A 19,603-nucleotide genomic window follows, 5' to 3' on the forward strand; every position below is an offset into this window, starting at 1 on the left:
CAAGATCTTGTTAGAATGACAGGTTCTTCTTGGGATAATATGAGTATCAGAATGTTCATAGCCAGTGTTACACCCTTGACGCAAGAAATTGAAATAGTCTTTTTTAAGTGAACCTAGCCTCAGAGAAAAGACCTCAAGATATTGGCATCAGGGATTTCACAATATAACAAGGTAGATCTGTCCCTCTGTGGTGAGACCCACAACTAATAGTCCTCACTCATAAGCAAAACACTTTTAATCAGATTTATGTTATCCTCATTTTCATTATTAACAGAAAGACAACAGTCAATACATATCTAAAGGAAGACTAACCAAAAAAAATGGAGATATTTAAAGAAAAAGCAACTGGGAAGAAATGTAGACTATCTAAAAGAAAAGAACTAGGTAATATCCCTTAGAAAGACAAAAGAATATGTTATATTCATAAAAAAAGAATTATTTCTATCAAAATAAACATTCAGAGAACCAAAACGAAGACTTTGGAAAATAAATTCTGTAAATATAGAATTAGCAGACCATGCTGGCCTTACCTTGCTGTGATCAATGTCAGCTGCCCATGGAATGCCCTTCTCCTTAGCCCCATCCCAACCCATGTCCACCTTGACTTATTTTTTTGATTCCAAAGTACTGTTGGAAAATCTAAGGAACAATTCTTTTAATATATCTTATTTTATTGCCTTTTACTCCATAACTGACATTTTTGACAAATATTCAAAGCTTAAGTGGTCTTCTTTAAAAAAAAATAGATACTTTTCTGGGAAATGCTTTCAGATAAACAGTTAAGAATCCCAACCAGACACAAAATATTAATTAAATTAGAGCAATCTCATTAGCGTACGTTAAGCCTGATAAAATTTCAAAATTATTCCAGACTAGTATGAAATGACTGCTTGGTATGTTTTCTTCATCCTCTTTGTTCGTTGTTCAAGAATAGTATTAATGTTTGCAAAACACTTTTTAACCACCTACCTGATTATCTGTTATTATGTAATCACAATTTATTATTTCTATTTCTAAATTAAGCTCATCGACAACACATAACAAAAGCAGTCCTGGCATATCTGATATTTTTATCATATACCCAATCACCTTTTTTTAAATACTCTTTTTTTTTTTTTCAATTCAGTTTGGCCTTTAGGAAAATTTATAATAAAAATCTAATCTGAAATTAGCACAAGGAGTACCATAAATGAAAACTTATCTGGACCTGTTGCTGTTTAACAGAATATGAAAATTATGTAATAGCTGTCTTCTGTATTCATAACATTCTACTTGGCTGTAGATGTTCAGTGAAAGTATCACTCAAGTAAATGGGAAAAATTACATTTTTTTCTTCAAACCATTTCTGTGAAGCCAGTTTTCATGCAATGAACTCTTTTTCCCACTAACTCCACATGGTGTGAGAGCATGATAAACCAGGATTCTAATAACAAGCTTTTAGTTCTTGCTCTGTTCTTTGCTAACTAGCTAAGCAACTTGAGGAAAGTTATTTATCTTGTCAGTGATCTTGTGTATCTACAAAAATTGCTCTTATACTTATAAAAAGATAATTGTAAATTATCTTTTCATTTTAAAAGTGTATGATTTAGCTATATGTAAACAGTTTCATTTATGAAAATAAAAAGACCTGAGGCAAATATGGGTATTTTAAATTTGAGTAGCAAGTATATGCACATCTCTTACACATTTATTACTTTTCTGTATTTGAAATGTTTCCTAATTTAAATTTTTTAAATAAAATTTTAAATTTTAAAAATAAAATATATTTTAAAAATTATATATATTTGGAAATATATCTAAAAACTCAAAGTTTCAGAAGACTATTCCATATTTAAATTATGACAAATCTTTCATATATTTTGGATTATGAGTATTTATTACAAATGTTGGGAAATATTTTGTAAAAAGTGTTTTGGACTTTAAATAAATATAAATATAAAAACCAGTATATATAAAATTGTAAAAATACATGTTACTTTCTCTTCTACCTGGCACTTGATCATATGTGAATTTGATTTGAATTTGTAGATCATACAGACCAAAAATACATATAGTTTTCCAAAATAAGTTTTTAATTATAATCTGGATTTTTTTGTTCACTAAAAGATGAAATCATATGTTTATTAAAATTTTGAGAAAATATGTTAAAATATGTATCTATGTATATGTGCATAATAATAGTGTCGAATTTATTTGATTGTTTTAGCTATACTAAAAATGAGCCAAGACTATGTCATTTCATTTCTTTCCTGTTTTCTAATTCCTTCTGAAATTCAAGGACTGTATATAATTAGAATTTACATTCAAGGATATGTGTTTGTGTATATGACACACATCCATTATAAATTAGCTCTAAATTACACAAGCATACTAGTTAACATTCTTTAATGATATTAATACTGTTAAGTGCATAAACTTACATATTATCACATAATTAATCTTTCTAAATGTCAGTTTTACAAACTCTTATACAGTGTGTTTATAAATCTTATAAGATAAGACTCAATATATCAGCAATCTGTCTTGTTTTTTTTTCCCCCCCTTTAAGGCATTGGAGCGGGTTGCAGCTGGCCAAGGGGTAAGTAAGAGTGTTTAACTGATGAACAGGACAGTTTTTCTCTCAAGTACTCTTCATACTTGACCTGCTGATGAACTTAAAACCTAATGGAATTTAATAAATATCTTGTCCCAGATGCATATTCAAATTTGTGCATTTTCTGTAAGTTTACTTTAAAAGCAAAACGAACTTTTCAGAACTTTCAAGGTTTTAGGAAAATTTCTGCATTATGCTCTTATACTAATTTCTTGGTATTATGCTAACAGTCTATAAATATTTCTGAAGAATGCTATTGTTGAAAATTGGGCTTTTATGTGCTTAGTTCAAGCAAAGATAACCTATATTATTCAGTACATTATTTTAACTATAGTCCAAAACACATACTTCAGTTGATTGATAAATTTTTTTCTTTACTGACTTGATTAGCCATTAGTTGCAGTAGCCAAATGGGTTTGCACTTAGAAATAGAAGTTAAATATAATCCCCCAAATATCCATGTAATTGTCTTATCCTTTACCTTGTATTCAGGATTTTTGAAAGAGTATTTGGACCCTTTCATAAATTTTTTAAATTTAACCTAAAGTTTACAAATCTTTATTTTGCTTTTGTTCAAGGAACATTAATGTGTCAATTTGAATTGTTAAAAATAATAATTTAAAAAATAATTTTAATAACAAGTATCATTTACTGAGTGATTACTCTGGGCCAGGAACATTGTTAAGCATTTTGTATGTAATTATATTTTTAATATATTCACTTTGCCTATCTTAAAATTGATAAAATCTGATTCTTTTGAAGGCATTGGTATTAGAGCATATCATTTGAGTTTGGGAACTTTAAGTGAGTGGGACTTTAGTTACAAACTGCTGGTTTGCATCATGTCTTTACCACTTACTAGTTAATGAACCTGAACACATGTCATAATTTCTCTGTAGCTTAATTTCTTTTTCTGTAAAATAGGGAAGAAATAGGAGTAATAATAATACCTTCCTATAGGGTTGTTAGGATGAAATGAATGAAAAATGTACAATGCTTAAAACAATGTCTAGCACATAGTAAGTGCTCAATAAATGTCAACTGTTGTTGCTGTTATAGATAATTAATAATTATGATCATGAAAATAATAGCTAATTTTGACACAGAGCTTACCAAAAAAAGACTGTAAGGTAACAAAGACTAAGAGACTTGAATCTCTTGAGTCTGGAATTCAAGCTCTTAACTACTATACTACATACCAACTTAATGGTTTTCTAGGGGTCCGGGGAAAAAGAGCTTTTATCCTAATACTCCAATGCATTCGTGTGGTGTTTTTTAATTTTACAAGTATTTGCTTATTCTTACACTCAATCTTATCAGTTGGGTATTATCCTAAACCTACATGAAGATGATATATAGCAAAAGTTTAATAGCTTGTTCTAGTTCCCTTAATTAATTGCAGAGCCCGGACTTCCAACTTAGTGCTCTTTCCACTAGACCTGTAAAATGCATGTCTGATACACATGCTTTAAGGGTATACACTTTGTGTTCCCTCCAATTTTAAAAATGCATTAAAATGTTAAGTTAATGTATCACTTAAGGGAAATAAAGTAAACTCTGAGCCACATCCAGTTTATTCTTGGAATAGTCAGGCACAGACTGTTCAGGACATATTGATTCCCTTTCCCCTTACCCATCTGTATTTACCAGGATAGATAGTCCAACTTAGTTATTTCAAGAATGCACATTTGAAGGTATTTTATAACTTCTTCCCTTTCTCTTAGGAAACAGCTGTAAAGCTCTTACTTACTCAGAGTAACTTGAGAATGATGACTTATTCTGTTCTGCTCTATTTTTTTGTGCATTCCATTATTTATGTTCTTGTTTAAAATGAACTTCATGTTCTTTTGTATTGTATTTTACAATGATTTTAATAATAATATAAATACATATTTATTTCAAAGTTACCTTGATACCATTTAATGTAATTTGTTCAAAGGCATGAGGAAGAAGAGATTTTAACTATTTTAAGAGTTTCATATAAAATTAAACTTACCTATTATAGCCAAACAAAAAGTTAAGAACTTTGTAAGCCATTTATAGTACTAATATTTCAATTCATGCAATAGTAGATTTGCTGAAGTGACTTTGAATTTCAATAAAATGTTGTAAGACTAGGTATTAATATATGAAAATGTACTTCAGCATTTTTGTGAGATAAATGAAAGGATTTTTAAGGAAGTGGGGGACAAACGACAAAATAGAGATTTTGGTGCTGTAGAAAATAGTTACTCAAGATGAGAAAATCTAAAATGGAAAATATATCCAGAGATTAAGAAATTCTAAATGAAATATTTTGGTATAATGTTTGAGGAAAGTTAAGTTTTGAAATCAATAGTTTTTTCCTCAAGTGAAGGCATTTGTGACAAATTTGGAAAGAGATTTTATAGAAGAATTTTGCCTTTGAAAAGTTACAAATTTTAGTGTGGGTACTCAAACATGTATATGAGTCTACCTTCAGTGAATTATTTTAGTAGTTATTTGGGGACTGTGATATTTGTAACACTATCCCCACTATTCCTACTTTCCAGTAGTAGAATCTGTATTCTTTCACAATGCTCTAAGAGTCTACAAGTGTGATTTTTCTCTAGTGACTTCGGAGGGCAATGCCATCAGGGGAAGATGTAAGAAAAATGATTGACCCTCAGCTCCCAACTTTTAGTTTTTGTAGTCTCAGCAGCACAATATGGGAAGTTAATGTTAGATGAGGAAGAGGGGCAGTAAAGTAGGTTTTCTGCCTGAGCGCGAAAAATTTATTTTGCTATAAACTCCATCTGAATTCAAACATATTTGTTCTAGTTGCAAACATGTGAAAATAACAGTTTTAGACTCCACAGGATAATAAAAGTTACAAAAGGGTGGCTCCATGGATATATACATTTCACTGAATTTTATCTTTAAAACTTTACCAGTCATTGGACAGTTTTCAGTTTTACCTTATTTGACTTCTTAAAAGCATTCAGTATTGTTGACGTCCTTCTATTCTTACTAATTTAAAAAAAAAAATAATAACTGCATGCAAGCTGGGTTGTTGTTGCTGACATTATTTTGTGTTGGATGTTCCTGTACTATCTATATCAAGATCTGTGGGGATGTGCATAGGGTTTTGGTGACTTTTGTAGTTTCTTAGTTCAAGTAATTCTGTTGCTGCAGTGAAGTGCTCTTTTATAAATAGTAATGTTTTACCTTCTGCTCTTTTGAAACGATCATACTTCATTGGAGCCCTTCTCTTCAGCTACTGCCTTGTTCCTTTCAAAAACCTTTGAACTTTTGCGACATCTCCCATATCTCTTTCTGCAAGAAGTGAAGCATTGCCAAGAGTGCAGTCTCCTATGCTTTGTTCTTTCTAAGGCTCTACTTTTCAACTCTGTAGTAACCAATATTGTCTTTCAGACGTCAGACATATCTTTATATTTCTCTACTTAGGGTAGTATCTTTCTTTGTTGGTGTGACTCCTAGCTGTTATTATCTTTATTCCACCTCCATTAAGACAAATCTACATTCTCTTCCTTTTCACACATATCCTTCCTGACTCTTAAATGCTCCAGAGCTGACTTGGTTGGTCTTGAAAGTCTTTCTCATTTTTAACTGACAAGGACTCCATTTGGGCATTAGCTGATTGTTCATTGATTATAACGTTTCTTTCTTATTCACTACTGTTTCTTTTATGATTTCTTCCCCCCCCCCCCCTCAGAATTACTTTCACAATGAGAATTAGCCTCAGGGTAACACTTTCACTTGTAATGGAAAAATTATAAAGTCATCCTCTGTGTTTAGCAACAAAGGTTTCTGACATTCACTTTGGTTCCAACATTCTGGTATTTATTTTATTTCTGTTTTTTTGTTTCTTGTGCTTATATATGTCTACATTTTTTTCAGCTGCCTACTGAATCACTCTTCTATCGTGCTGTTCTTCAGGATATTATTAAAGATTGTTATGGCATCACCAAATGGTATGAGGATTTTATTTTAATAAGAATAACTATGTTATATTGTAAGTAAAGTGACTTTTAGTCTTCAGGTGAATTTATGCAGGGTCACTGTTATTAGTAGAAGCAACTTTGAATATGGGCATAATGTCAGTAACAAGTATACAACAACTGTATCTTAGGTTAATCATCATTAAAGTGGAGGCTCTAATGATTCCTTCTTGTCCTGAAAGCTTGTTGTAATGATAAAATAGTCTATGTAAAATGTATTTTAGAATTTTTGAAGTATTAAAATGTTAAGTAGTTCAGTGATGATATTATATGAACAAGAGTTATATTTAGAATGTTTCACATCCAGTACAGCATAAACGCTTAACTCTAATCAGAACAGATATTGATCATAAGCAACTATTATAGCCCTTGAGGTCTCTGCCAGTAGAATACTAGCACTGCATATGTTTTGTTTTATTCCTGTTGCACCTAAATAATGCACTATTTTTACAGAGAAGGGAAGGGTGGGAGAATTTTTTTCATAATATTGGTTCAACAACTGTTGTATTCAAGCATACGTTTGTAAGTCTGGCAGGTTTTATGAATGTTCTCTTGCTAATTACAATTTTAAGATTCTGATAGTTATTTGGTATAATAGGATTATTCTACAAATTAAAATAAGGCAATTTTCAGCTTCTCAAAAGTCAATTCACATTTATTAAAAGATATAAAAGGGATTTTTAGATTAGCTATTATTTCTCTGTAAGAAAAAATATCAACTTTTTACCGATAGAAGTTGCTACATACAAGTAGCTACACAGACTGTTTTCAACTGTCATTTCTATGTAGATAACTCCCAAATCTGTATCTCGGTCTCCATTCTCTCTCTCCATGTCAACAAAATGTCTAAAACTGAGTTTTTCATGTACTCCTGAAAACTAGTTCCTTCTCTTATATTTACCCCAAGATGCTAACCTTGTTGAAAAAAAAGCCATAAAATTGTGCAAATTCATGTCAACTCAAATATTTACTACCTGCCTTCTTTAAAGACCTCAAATCTGTTCATGTGTTTATTATTTCCTTTATGACTTCTTAAATTTGTTTCTGTTCTTTTCTAAACCTTTCTTCTCACTTAAAATCTCAGCACTTTCCAAGGCTTCACATTCCTGCTTTCCTTTAATACTCAGAAGATAGCTCGTATTTATTAGAAGACTTTCAATTCCTGAGCCCCACTGACCTTTCAGTCACATTTGACCAAGTCGATAATTGTTTTTTCTCTAAAATCTCTTCCTCATTATCTTCCATTATTCTATATTCTCTGGGTTTCATTTTTCTACTCTGAACACTCATCTGCTTTCTTTACAGTTTCTTAATTATTATTCCATCCCCTAGGTATATCTAGCCATTCTTTAATGTTATATATGCAGCTCCTATCTCTTTATATTTCCTTTTTCTCTTAGGATTCTTACTACAAATGACTCTGGAAATATGTAACTAGCTTCCACCTCTTTTTCAGAAGTCCACATCCACTTTCTCATTTTCATCGGAATAACTTCAGTTAAGTGCCTCACAAATACATTGGTCAGCTACATCCAAAACCAATGTTCTCTTCCCACCAATTCTATTCTTTTCTTCTTTCTCTTGACTTCTGTCAAACAGCTGTTATTTCTGGAAATGGCATGACCATTATCAAACATTAGAAGTCTAGAAATGATATTTGATTCTACTTTTATCATCACACCACATAATTAGGTATCAAGATTTGTAAATGTTCTTTTTTTTTTTAATCCAGCAATTATTTATTATGTGTCAGACAACATGTTAGGTCCTTAGAATTCTGGATGCATAGGTAATGGTTTCCACACGGGAGCAATTTATATTCTAGTCAGGATGGCTTATGTGAAAACCAGCCAGAATGATTGAAGCCTGCTTTCAATGACAGACTAAATAATTAGGATTAACTTACTTCTGAGGAAACAAAACAATGCTGGAGATGTGTGTGGACATGCATGTGTGTGTGTGTTTAAATTTGTTTTTAATTTGTTTGAGAACATCAGAGACCTATTGAAGTAGTTAAGAATTATAGGACAAAAATAAAAGAGGAAATGGGATTTCAAGAGAAGTAAGCCCAGCCTTTATGGCTGAACTTTCCCCAGAGGCATCTGTCAGTTCTGGAATAGACAACTGCCCACCCATCAGCAGAGAGGGTGAGCACAGCTTTCAACAGAAAGACAGTTCTAGTGAAACAAAAGTTATAGTTCATGGTCTGGTGAGGATTCAGGAGCAAGCCAAGTAAACCACTCATACTTTGAGTTAGGTCCCTAAAGATTCATACAGTAAGAATAAGAGTGAACTAGAACAATCCTGAAATGACTAAAGCCCCATTTTGAATTATCTCAAGCTGTGATTCAAGTATTTCAAATTGCTTCTGCTAGCTGCCTACAGGAAATAAATTGCCTCTGGAAAAAATAATGTAAATCTAAGCCTCAAATTATCACTAACGTCATATGTGTGTGTGTGTGTGTGTGTGTGTGTATAGTACCTTACAAAACCAATCCAAAATAACCAGGTATGTGATGAAACAAGACAACATGACCAAAATCCAAGATAAACTACAGTCAACAGAAATATACCTTTAGGAAAGCCAGAGAAAGACTTAAAATAATTATACTTGAGAGAGTTCAACTCTGGAAATATTGAATAGATGTACTTTTCTCTATTTTTCCTGCTAAATACAACTAAATCCCCTGAACGTTATATATAAAATGAATACAAAAAGACAAAAGGTAAAGAGAATAGAGCAGACTGGCTACGGGTTTCCAGACCGAAGAAACAACACAGTATGAGTCCCCCGGGTTTTCTTTTTGTTTCATATAGCCCAGGATTGGAGTTGAAAAAGGTGGTAATCCAGAACCACCAATAGGCACAGGAAAAAAAGAAATTTCAGATGAAAACTGAAAGACCAGGAAGCGGGCAGACCTAGAAAAACTTTTGTGCATAACTGCCATACTGTAGCAAAACAAAACAAAAAAACAAAACAGAAATACCTGTGACTCTACTCTCACCTATGCCAACAAAGGCCAAGTAAAGAACCTACACTTTCATCCTTGCCAGGCTGTAATGAAACTCCCTTATAACCCCTTTGTGGAGTGGTATTAGATAAGGCTGAGTAGGAAACTAGGACTTTTATCCAACAATTAACACAATGCCACTACCACAGTGTCATAGAGACCATGTGAGAGGCCTGTACTTCCTACCCACCCAGCCATAATATGACACCCCTCATTTTCCCCACTAGGGTGGTTGGTGTCAAGGAAGGCCTAGTAGAGAGTCAGGACTTTCACCATCACTCAGCAGTAACAAGGTAACCCCTATCATGGTATCAGTGGAGATCACATGGGAATATGGAAGTCCCAGCAATAACAAAGACCTTTAATAATCAATAGAAGCTGACTTACCTTTACACAAAAACCTGTACAGAAATGTTTATAGCAACTTTATTCCTGGTCACCCAAACTGAAAACTACCCAGATGTCCTTCAGTGAGTGAATATTTAAGCAAACTGTAATAATCCATACCATGAAATACTAAGCAATAAAACAAAAAGTATTGTGGATACACACGACAACCTGAGTGAATCTCCAGAGAATTATACTGAATGAATAGAAGTCAATCCCAAAAGGTTATATACTGTGTGATTCTATTTATATACATTCTTGAAATGACAAAAGTATAGAATGGCAAGATATTAGTGGTTGCTGAGGTAGGAACTGAGGGTGGAGTAGGCAGGAAGTGTATATGGCTGTAAAACAGCAACATGAGTGATCCTTGTGGTGATGGAAGTGTTCTGTGTCTTGGCTGCATCCACATCAGTATCCTGAATATTACCGTCATAAGACATTGTAGAAATCCAGATGAAGAGTACACCAATCCTTATTCTTTCCTACAACTGCATGTGATTTTATAATTATCTTAAAATTAAAAGTTTAAAGAACTATGCTCAATGTGCACATTGAAATAAAATATGCATTTTATTTATTTTATTTTAAGAGAACCAAAACCTTAAAAAAACTAAATGAAAATTCTAGAACTGAAAAATAAAATGATTGAAATCAAGAAATCTATGGATTTCAATAAATGATTGAAATCAAGAAATCTTAACAGAACTTTAGACACAGCTGAAAAAATAATTAATGAACTGAAAGCAGGTCAGAACAAAATATCTACAATGAGGCATCAAAAAAGAAAAAGTTAGAGAATAGAAAACAAAGACTAACAGCTATGCGGAATACAGGGAATAGGTTTCACGTACATGTTAACTGCTGTCTGAGAAGAAGATGAGACAGTGAATGGGGCAATAGCAATAGTAAGAATTTTTCAATCCTGACAAAAAGATATCAATCTTAAGATTTGGGAAGTACACAAATCTTATGGTGAAGTAAAAAGAAAACAAGTTCTAGACACATAAGAGTAAAATTGCAGAAAATAAAGACAAAGGGAAAATTCTTAAAGCAGCCAGAGGTGAGAGGAATGAAGGAGGGAAGCAGAATACCCCCAAAGGAACTAAATTAGTCTACCAACTGAATTCTTAGCATAAACAATGGAAGCCAGAAGTCAGTGATATCTTCAAAGTGCTGAAAGAGACTATCCTACAGCCTACACAGCCTATTAGAAAATACACCGTTAGAGGAGACCAAAAAAAAAGAGAGAGAGAAAGAAAATAATGAAATATGCCTAGAAAATAACCTCAAAAGAGTAAATTTAAGTCATGGCATTAGTCCATTTCTATGCGGCTATAAAGGAATAACTAAGGCTGAGTAATTTATAAAGAGAAGAGGTTTATTTGGCTCACAGTTGTGCAGACTATACAAGAAGAATGGTCCCAACATCTCCTTGGCTTATGGAGAGGGCCTCAGCTGCTTTCATTCATGACAGAAGGCAAAGTGTAGACAGCATGTGCAGAAACCACATGGCAAGAGAAGAAGCAAAAGAGAGGCAAGGTGCCAAGGCTCTTTTTAACAACCAGGTCTTGTGGAATCTAATAGAGCAAGAACTCACTGAGTATCCCACAACCCGGGAGGGCAATAATTTATTCATGAAAGATCTGCCCCTATGACCTAAACTTTTCCCATTAGACCCCACCTCCAACATTGGGGATCAGATTTCAACATGAGGTTTGAAAGGGTCAAATATTCAGACTATAGCAGCCTTCAAAAACGGAGTTGAAAAAGTGCAAAGGATAGAGAGCTTATTCGAGGAAATAATACAGAAAACTTTTTAGACTCAGAAAATGATACAAATACTTCAATGTAGGAAGGTTAAAGACTTTTGAACTCAACCCAAATAAGACTACTCTGAGACATATAATAATCAAAATCTCAAAAGTAAAAGAGGAAGGATCAAAAAAGCAGCACGGGAAAAGCAGCTCTAATTCATCTGACAACAGACTTCTCAGTGGAAAATTCAGGCCAGGAGGAATTGGGAGGACATTCAAAGTGCCAAAGAAGCTGTCAGCCGATAATATGGTGGCCAGCAAAGCTATCTTTCAAATATAAAGGGAGATACTTTCCCAGTTAAAAGAAGCTGAAGAAATTTATTACCACCAGAGGTGTCTTACAAGATGTGCTAAAGGGAGTTCTTCAATCTGAAAGAAAAGGATGCTAACATGCAACAACAAAATCAGCTGAAGGTATAAAACTCATTGGTAAAAGTAAGTACACAGACAAAAATTCAGAAGACTCAATACTGTAAATGTGGTATGCATGCAGTTCATATCCCTGGTATAAAGACAAAAATACATATATCAAAAATAATAATCATAACATTTGTTATGATTATTAATCAGTCTCTTTGTTGAGAGGCATAAGAAAGTAAACAGACATCAAAAAGTGAAAATGTGGGGGTGATGGAGTTAAAGTGTAGAGGTTTTTTTTAACTTTTTTATAGTAACAAAATGGCAGTAGTAGTTCCTTACCTATCAATAGCATTAAAAGTAAATTGACAAAATTATTAAAAGATATAGAGTAGCTAAATGGATCAAAAAAACAAGACCCAACTATTATTATATGCTACCTACAGGAAGCTCACTGCACCTATAAAGACAACACACATAGACCAAAAGTACAGAGATGAAAGAAAGATACTCCATTCAAATGGAAACGAAAGAAGAACAGGTATTTCTATACAGTTACCCTTGAGCAACACAGATTTGAATATACCAGACTCTAGAATTCAGCAAAAGAAATATTAAGAGCAAAGTATATAACACCTACATCAAGAAAAGTAGAAAAACTTGAGATAAACGACCTAGTAGTATACCTCCAGGAATTAGAAAAGCAAAACCCAAGTGCAGGTCCACTTATATGCAGTATTTTTTTAATAAGTACATTGGAAAATATATTTGAGACTTGTGACAATTGAGTAAGCTTGCACACAAACCAAGTAGCCTAAAAATATCGAAAAATAAAGAAAATGAGGTCTATCTTGAATGAATAAAATATATGCATATTGTTTATCATTTACTACCATACAATATATACAAATCTATTATAAAAGTCAGAATGTATATAAAAACTTACGCACACAAACACAGACCATATGTGGCACTATTCACAGTCAAGAGAAATGTAAACTAATGTAAATATGAAATATTAAGTCATAACCACATTAAATTAGCTATATTATATACTGTAATAATTTTATAGCCACCTCTTATTGGCATTGTAGTGAGCTCAAGTGTTGCGAGTATTTGTTTAAAACACTGTGTGTTGCAAATCTCTGTGTGATCAGTTTGTTTCTCCAATGGATTGTGTATCACAATAAAAAGTGATCTCTCACAGTTCTTGTCTATTTTTCATTGTCTTAAGGGCATTACCATAAATCTTGAATAACAACACCATGATATCCATATTAAGTGCCACTAGTGATCCTGGAAGTGCTCCCAATATGCAGAGAAAAGTCATGACATTACAAGAAAAAGTTGAATTGCTTGATATGTAGATTGAGGTCTGCAGCTGTGGTTGCCCACTATTTCAAGATAAATGAATCCAGCATAACGACTACTGTAAAAAGAGAAAAAGAAATTCCTGACACCTTTGCTGCAGCTATAACAGCTTGTGCAAAAAACTTGTACTTTCTGTAAAATACAAATATGTTTTAATTGACTATGGTATCGGTAAAGCTTCCAGTCAAAAGTAGGCTAGTAGTAGTTAAGCTTTGGAGTAGTCAACAGTTACATGCAAATTTTTTACTGCACAGGGTGTTGGCACCCATAATCCCTGTATTGTTTAAGGGTCAACTGTACTTGCATCACATAAAATAGACTTCAAGCCAAAAGAAATAAAGACGGTCATTATATAATGATAATCAGATAAGTTCAGCAGGATATAACAATTGTAAATATATATGCACTCAGCACCAGAGCATGAAAGTATATAAAGCAAATATTAATAGATCTAAAGGGAGCGATAGATTGCAATACAGTAATAATGGGGGACTTGAACACCCCAATTTTTGTAATATACCGATTAACCAGACAGAAATATAACAAAGAATCTTTGTGTTAAACTACACTGTAGAACAACTGGACCTAACTGACTCCCTCTGTCGCCCAGGCTGGAGTGCAGTGGCACAGTCTCAACTCACTGCAACCTCCTCTTCCCGGGTTCAAGCTATTCTCCTGCCTCAGCCTGCCCGGTAACTGGGATTACAGGTGTACGCCACCATGCCCAGCTAATGCTTGTATTTTTAGTAGAGATGGGGTTTCACTATGTTGGCCAGGCTGGTCTCGAACTCCTGACCTCAGGTGATCTGCCTGCCTTGGCCTCCCAAAGTGCTGGGATTACAGGCATGAGCCACCATGCCTGGCCTTAAAATTTCTTGAAACAAATGAAAATGAAGACAACATACCAGACTGTTGAGGTTCAGCAAAAGAAATATTAAGAGCAGAGTATATAGCAATAAACACCTACATCAAAAAAGTAGAAAAACTTGAAATAAATGACCTAATAGTATACCTCAAGGAACAAGGAAAGCAAAACCAAATCCAAAATTCTAAAGAAAGAAATAATAAAGATCAGAGCATAAATAAATAAAATCGAGACTGAAAGAAACCCATGGAAGATCAATGAAATGAAAACAAGTTAGCATTATCTAATAAAATGGAAAATATATATACATGTCTCAGCAGTTTTACACCTAAGTATATATATTAGACAGAATCTTATATGTATGCTTCTGGAAACTTTTACAAGAATGATCAATAGCAGCAATATTTATAAGAGCAAGAATCCAGAAAGAAAAAGCTCATTAATAGAAGAATGGATAAATTGTTTTATATGCATGTATATAGAAGTATTTTATATATCACAATGAAAGTGTATGAATTACAACTAGATGCATCAGTGTGATTGAATCTTGTGAATATAATTTTAACTGAAATCTCAGAAAAACTCCTGTAAAATTGTTCCACTTACATAATTCATAAAAGAGCAACACTGAATAATTTAGGAGTATAAATATGTGGTAAACAAGCAAAAACAACATAAGTATGGTAAACACAAGATTCATTATCATAGTTTCCTGTGGGAGTTGGGGGGAACAGTGGATTATTAGGCAGAGTGATAAGGTAGGGAAGAGGAGAAGTACATATAGAAATCAAAGTATTTAATGCTAGTAATGTATTTCTCAAGTTTGGTGTTGGGTACAAGAGTTTGTTTTATTTACATTCTTTATGCCTTACAGATATTTTGTAAATACTTATTGCTTTTGTTTAGTATCACTAAAATATTAATCTTTTATCAGGCTATACCCCACAGTCAGTTGAGCCACATATTATACTCCCAGTATCTAGTATAGGCACCTCATTATAATAAGAAAAATTAAAATAAGTGGTTAAAAGCTTGTCTAAAGTCATATAGCCTGAAAGAACCAGGATCAGGACCAAATTCATAGTCCAGAAAGGTTTTCACCATCCCATTCTTACTTTTAATGGTAAATTCTCTTTGAGATATTTTTAATATGAGTTGATTTGCAAGGCTCTTTGTATTAGCATTGTAAATCAAGGTTAACTTAATTGGAATTACTGGTCAGCAATAGTAATAAAGACAGAAAATAAGGTCACTTAAGTACTTCTTTTGCATTTTGTTTATTTTTCTTGCTAGCTAAAATAAATCATCTTCCAGTAATAATACTGTTTTAGAGCAATTGAAACATTATCCTGAAAGTTCTTTAAGTGTAATTGTTTATATAGCTTAAGGTTAGAAGTAAATATTTTTCAGGGATTTAAGGATAACATTTTAACTTTATTATTTATAATTGTGATTTAGCCCATTTATGTTAAAACTCAATAATTTATAGAAATGTATTTATAATTAGTTCTTATCTATAATAGAAACTTTCTAAGGGTAATAAAATGCCAAGGAAGGAATTTCACGGATTAAAAATCTCTTTTAAAACACTTGGAAAGAAAACAGGGAAAATCCCAATTTTTACACTTTTTTCACTTTATTATTCTCTTGCATAATAAGAAATGTATACAGCTATACAAAAAATCTATAGTATTTTACTACCTATAATTATGTTACTTAATTTAATTTTAATTGTGATTTTGCTATAATCAAATAGGAAAGTGAAAACTCAGATCTTAAAAACTATCTCACAAAATTAAAGATAGTAATTTAATCTATAATGTGTGGTTTAGTTGAAATTAGAAGGTATCTTTTAAACTGAAAAATAACTTGAAGATTTTTTGGAGCTCCCTTAAATGATAGCTATTTACAGCAAAATTTTATGTTGTTGATCTTTTAAGTCTCTCAATATGTATTAGCATACAAAAGGCACAAAATAATAATAATGTTAAAATAATTTCTTAAATATTTTGTGATTATGGAGAAACTGAATTCTGGTACAATCTGTCCTGCATGTGTTTGTTTTCATTTATTTAGTATACCTCTGCTTCACCTTTCTCTAAAATCTCCCACAAAAATGTTGCTTCCTTGGAAAGTGTTACAAGTAAACCATGTTCTTACAATTGCATTTTTGGAGAAGCATGTGGGTGTTGTTGGATTCACTTGAGTAGAATTTTAATTAGATCCAGTGCATTCACTGTTATTAAAAGAAAGTATACTGATTCCTTTTTAGCATGCTGACCATGCTTTATTCTGACAGAGGGGCCCTTTTTAATCTGTTCTTAACTTCTCATCATTTATCTTTCCCAAATAGTCATGCCACTTTTCTAACTTTCAAATCTTTGCTAATAATTCTTTATGCCCAAACCTAAACTATTATTGTGGCATTCAAGGCCATTTCAAATCTGTTATTAATTTTCATTCCAGCCTAATCCATCATCACATTCTTCCTGTGCACCATGAGCAGCTGTCCATGCACACTGTCCTGGCACGCCAGATTATTCATCATTTCCCATGCCATTATTTTTACACTTTGTAGGTTTTCTTGGAGTTATTCTCTCTACCTGGAATATCCCTCCCCCATCCCGCCTCCCCCCTCCCACCTATTTCTGCCATCCTTTCATTCCAGGACCTCTGGAAGGTGAAATTCTGGGTTTTTTAAAAATCCAGTTCAGAAGACATCTCTGTGATAACTTTCTTTTCTCCTTTTCTTCTTTTTCTGTTCTCCTATAATACTTAAGCTGTGATTCACTGTTCTTACTGAACCTGAATAATACAATTAATTGTATTTCTACTCCTCTGCTACCTTCTGAGCTCTTTGATGACCAGTTTTCAGTTTTAGTAAATGAAATGGTGTATCATAGTGGTTAAGAGCACAAATGCTAAAAATCCTCTTTGTACCCAATTTTCCCCTCTAACCACACTGTCCTATGTTGGTTCTTTCCTTTACAGCAAAATTCCTTGAAAGTGCTGACAATTTCTTTCCCATTTCCCTTAAACATATTTCAGTAAGATTTTATTTCCATCACTCCAGCAAATCACCCTTTTCTGGAACATGAATGACCCTATGTTGTTAAATTGCATGATCCATTCTCAGTCTTCTTCTTATTTTGCCTACCGTTAGTATTGCACCCAATTTTCCACTCTTTATTGAAACACTTCTTCCTCTCATATGCTAGGGAAAGACTCACAATATACTCACCTTTTCCTCTTGTTCTTTTTTTAGTTTTCTTGCTGATTTCTCATTTTCAAAACTCTAATTGTTGAGGTGACTTTTTTTCTTTTATGTGGATGCCTACTACATACATGATTTCATCCCATCTGGTGGCTTTAAGTATCATCTACACTGATGAATCCCAAATTCACCTGTTAATAACAATCATATTCTTCCAGGTACTCAGACCAGAAATCGTTAAGGCATCCTTGACTCCTCTCTCACTGCCTAGGTTCAATCCTTCAGCAACTTTATAACCTCTCCCTTCAGAATATGTCTAATTTTTTTTTTTATCACTTTTCACCATCCTCAGGACCGTCACTGTGGTCCAAGCCACCATCATCTTTCACCCAGATTGTTGTAATAACTTCCTAGTTGGTCTCCCGCTTCTGCTTTTGCTCACTGTAGCCTATTCTCTACACAATAACTAGAGTGATCCCATTGATATTTTTAAGTGGGCTCCTGCTCACAATCTTCCAGTGGCTTCTGTTTACCTCAGAAGTAAAGCTAATGTTTTTCCTGCGACCTGCAAAGCCTTATGTCATCTGGCTCCTCATTTTTTCTCTGACCTCATTTCTACTCGTCTTCCCTTTGTTCATGTCTGTGCCAGATACACTAATTTCTTTAATGTTCCTTGAAAATACCAGAAACACTTCTGTACTCAGGGCCTTTGATTATGCCGCATTCTCTGCCTGGAACTTTTCATCAGCTCTTCCTACTATCTAATATATCAATAGTACATGTTTCATTTATTTGTGTTGTTGATCATCTCCCATCTCAAATGATTTTTTGTTTCCTTTCGTTTACTTCAAGTAATAGAACCAAAGAACCTGACTCCAGAGTATTTTAGAAAAACTTTTGAAAGAGGATAAATCAGATTTTGATTATTCTGTAACTGTTCTCCAGATTGTTGTCCTAAAGTGCAATGATTCTGTGAAAATATGTAGGAAGAAAAGAATTTCTTAAAAGCGAATGCTTCATGCAGTATCCTCCTCTTAAAGACTTAAGTGCATAATTATATTTTAAAGACTCCTAATAGTTTTAGGATATACTCCTAAAACTAGTTTGGTGAGAGACGGCAGCGTGTCACCATTAAGAACCTAAGCACAGGACCTCTACTGCCTGGTTTCTAATCCCAGTATCCCCACTGCATCATAGCAGTATGGTCTTTGGCATATTATTTTATATCTTTTTGCCTAAGTTTTCCCATCTGTAAATTGGGGTTAATAAAAGTACCTACCTCAAAAGGGTGTTTTGAAAATGAAGTTAAAATCTATAAAGTACTTACAACAATGCCTGGAACATACTGAGTGATACTTTATTATTATTAAAAGAAATCTCTTTTACCTCTGTTGAAACCTATGCTTACTTGTTCATACAATCTTTATTCTCCCAATTATATATAGACACTTAATTAAACACTGTTTTGTGGAGCCCACTCTGAAAAACACAGGAAAATCATGAAAATAATTTTTCTGATTTCTAGGGTCTCATTTGGGATTTAAGTGATTATTTGCCTATCAACTCCAAAGGAAATGACAATAACAAAATATTTTGTCATAATTTTCTTTAATATCACAAATATTGATATGGAACTATAAAATATTTTGGAGAATTCCTCCGAAATATTAGTATGTTTAAATGTTAATATTTTCTTTTAACTACAGTAAACAGTTTATCTTAGGAACACAGCGTGACATCTTTTCTGTTTGGTGAATGATTTTTGCTCTCCTTTTATTCTTCTCTATCGTGTCCGTTTAATGACAGAAGTTTCTGTTCCCATAAGGCTCTATGTGTTACAAAAAAATTTCTTCTAGGCTGAGCTGTTGTTACATTAATACTTCTACATGGAGGCAATGTAAACAAATTATAAGTTTTTATTTTAAATTATTAAATATGAAGAGTAAAACTTTATTGGACCATAATGCCATATGTGATACTCTCAAGAAACTGTAAAGATTTTTGTGAA

General features: G+C 33.0%; 1 protein-coding gene across 5 annotated transcripts in view; it reads left to right on the forward strand.

Moving 5' to 3' along the window:
- The window catches only part of METTL25 (methyltransferase like 25), a 121,604-nt gene that overhangs the window by 78,276 nt on the left and 23,725 nt on the right, over positions 1–19,603 (forward strand). For all 5 annotated transcript variants that reach the window (XR_002733331.3, XM_023220258.2, XM_023220349.2 and 2 more), the window contains exons 7-8: positions 2,549–2,578; positions 6,473–6,546. Coding sequence is in view for 4 of the 5 variants with exons in the window: in XM_023220258.2 (XP_023076026.2) it covers positions 2,549–2,578; positions 6,473–6,546 (104 nt within the window). In the remaining variant the exon portion in view is untranslated. The remainder of the gene's footprint in view (positions 1–2,548; positions 2,579–6,472; positions 6,547–19,603) is intronic.

Source organism: Piliocolobus tephrosceles, chromosome 10 (assembly GCF_002776525.5).
Source record: "Piliocolobus tephrosceles isolate RC106 chromosome 10, ASM277652v3, whole genome shotgun sequence".
Lineage (NCBI taxonomy): Eukaryota > Metazoa > Chordata > Mammalia > Primates > Cercopithecidae > Piliocolobus > Piliocolobus tephrosceles.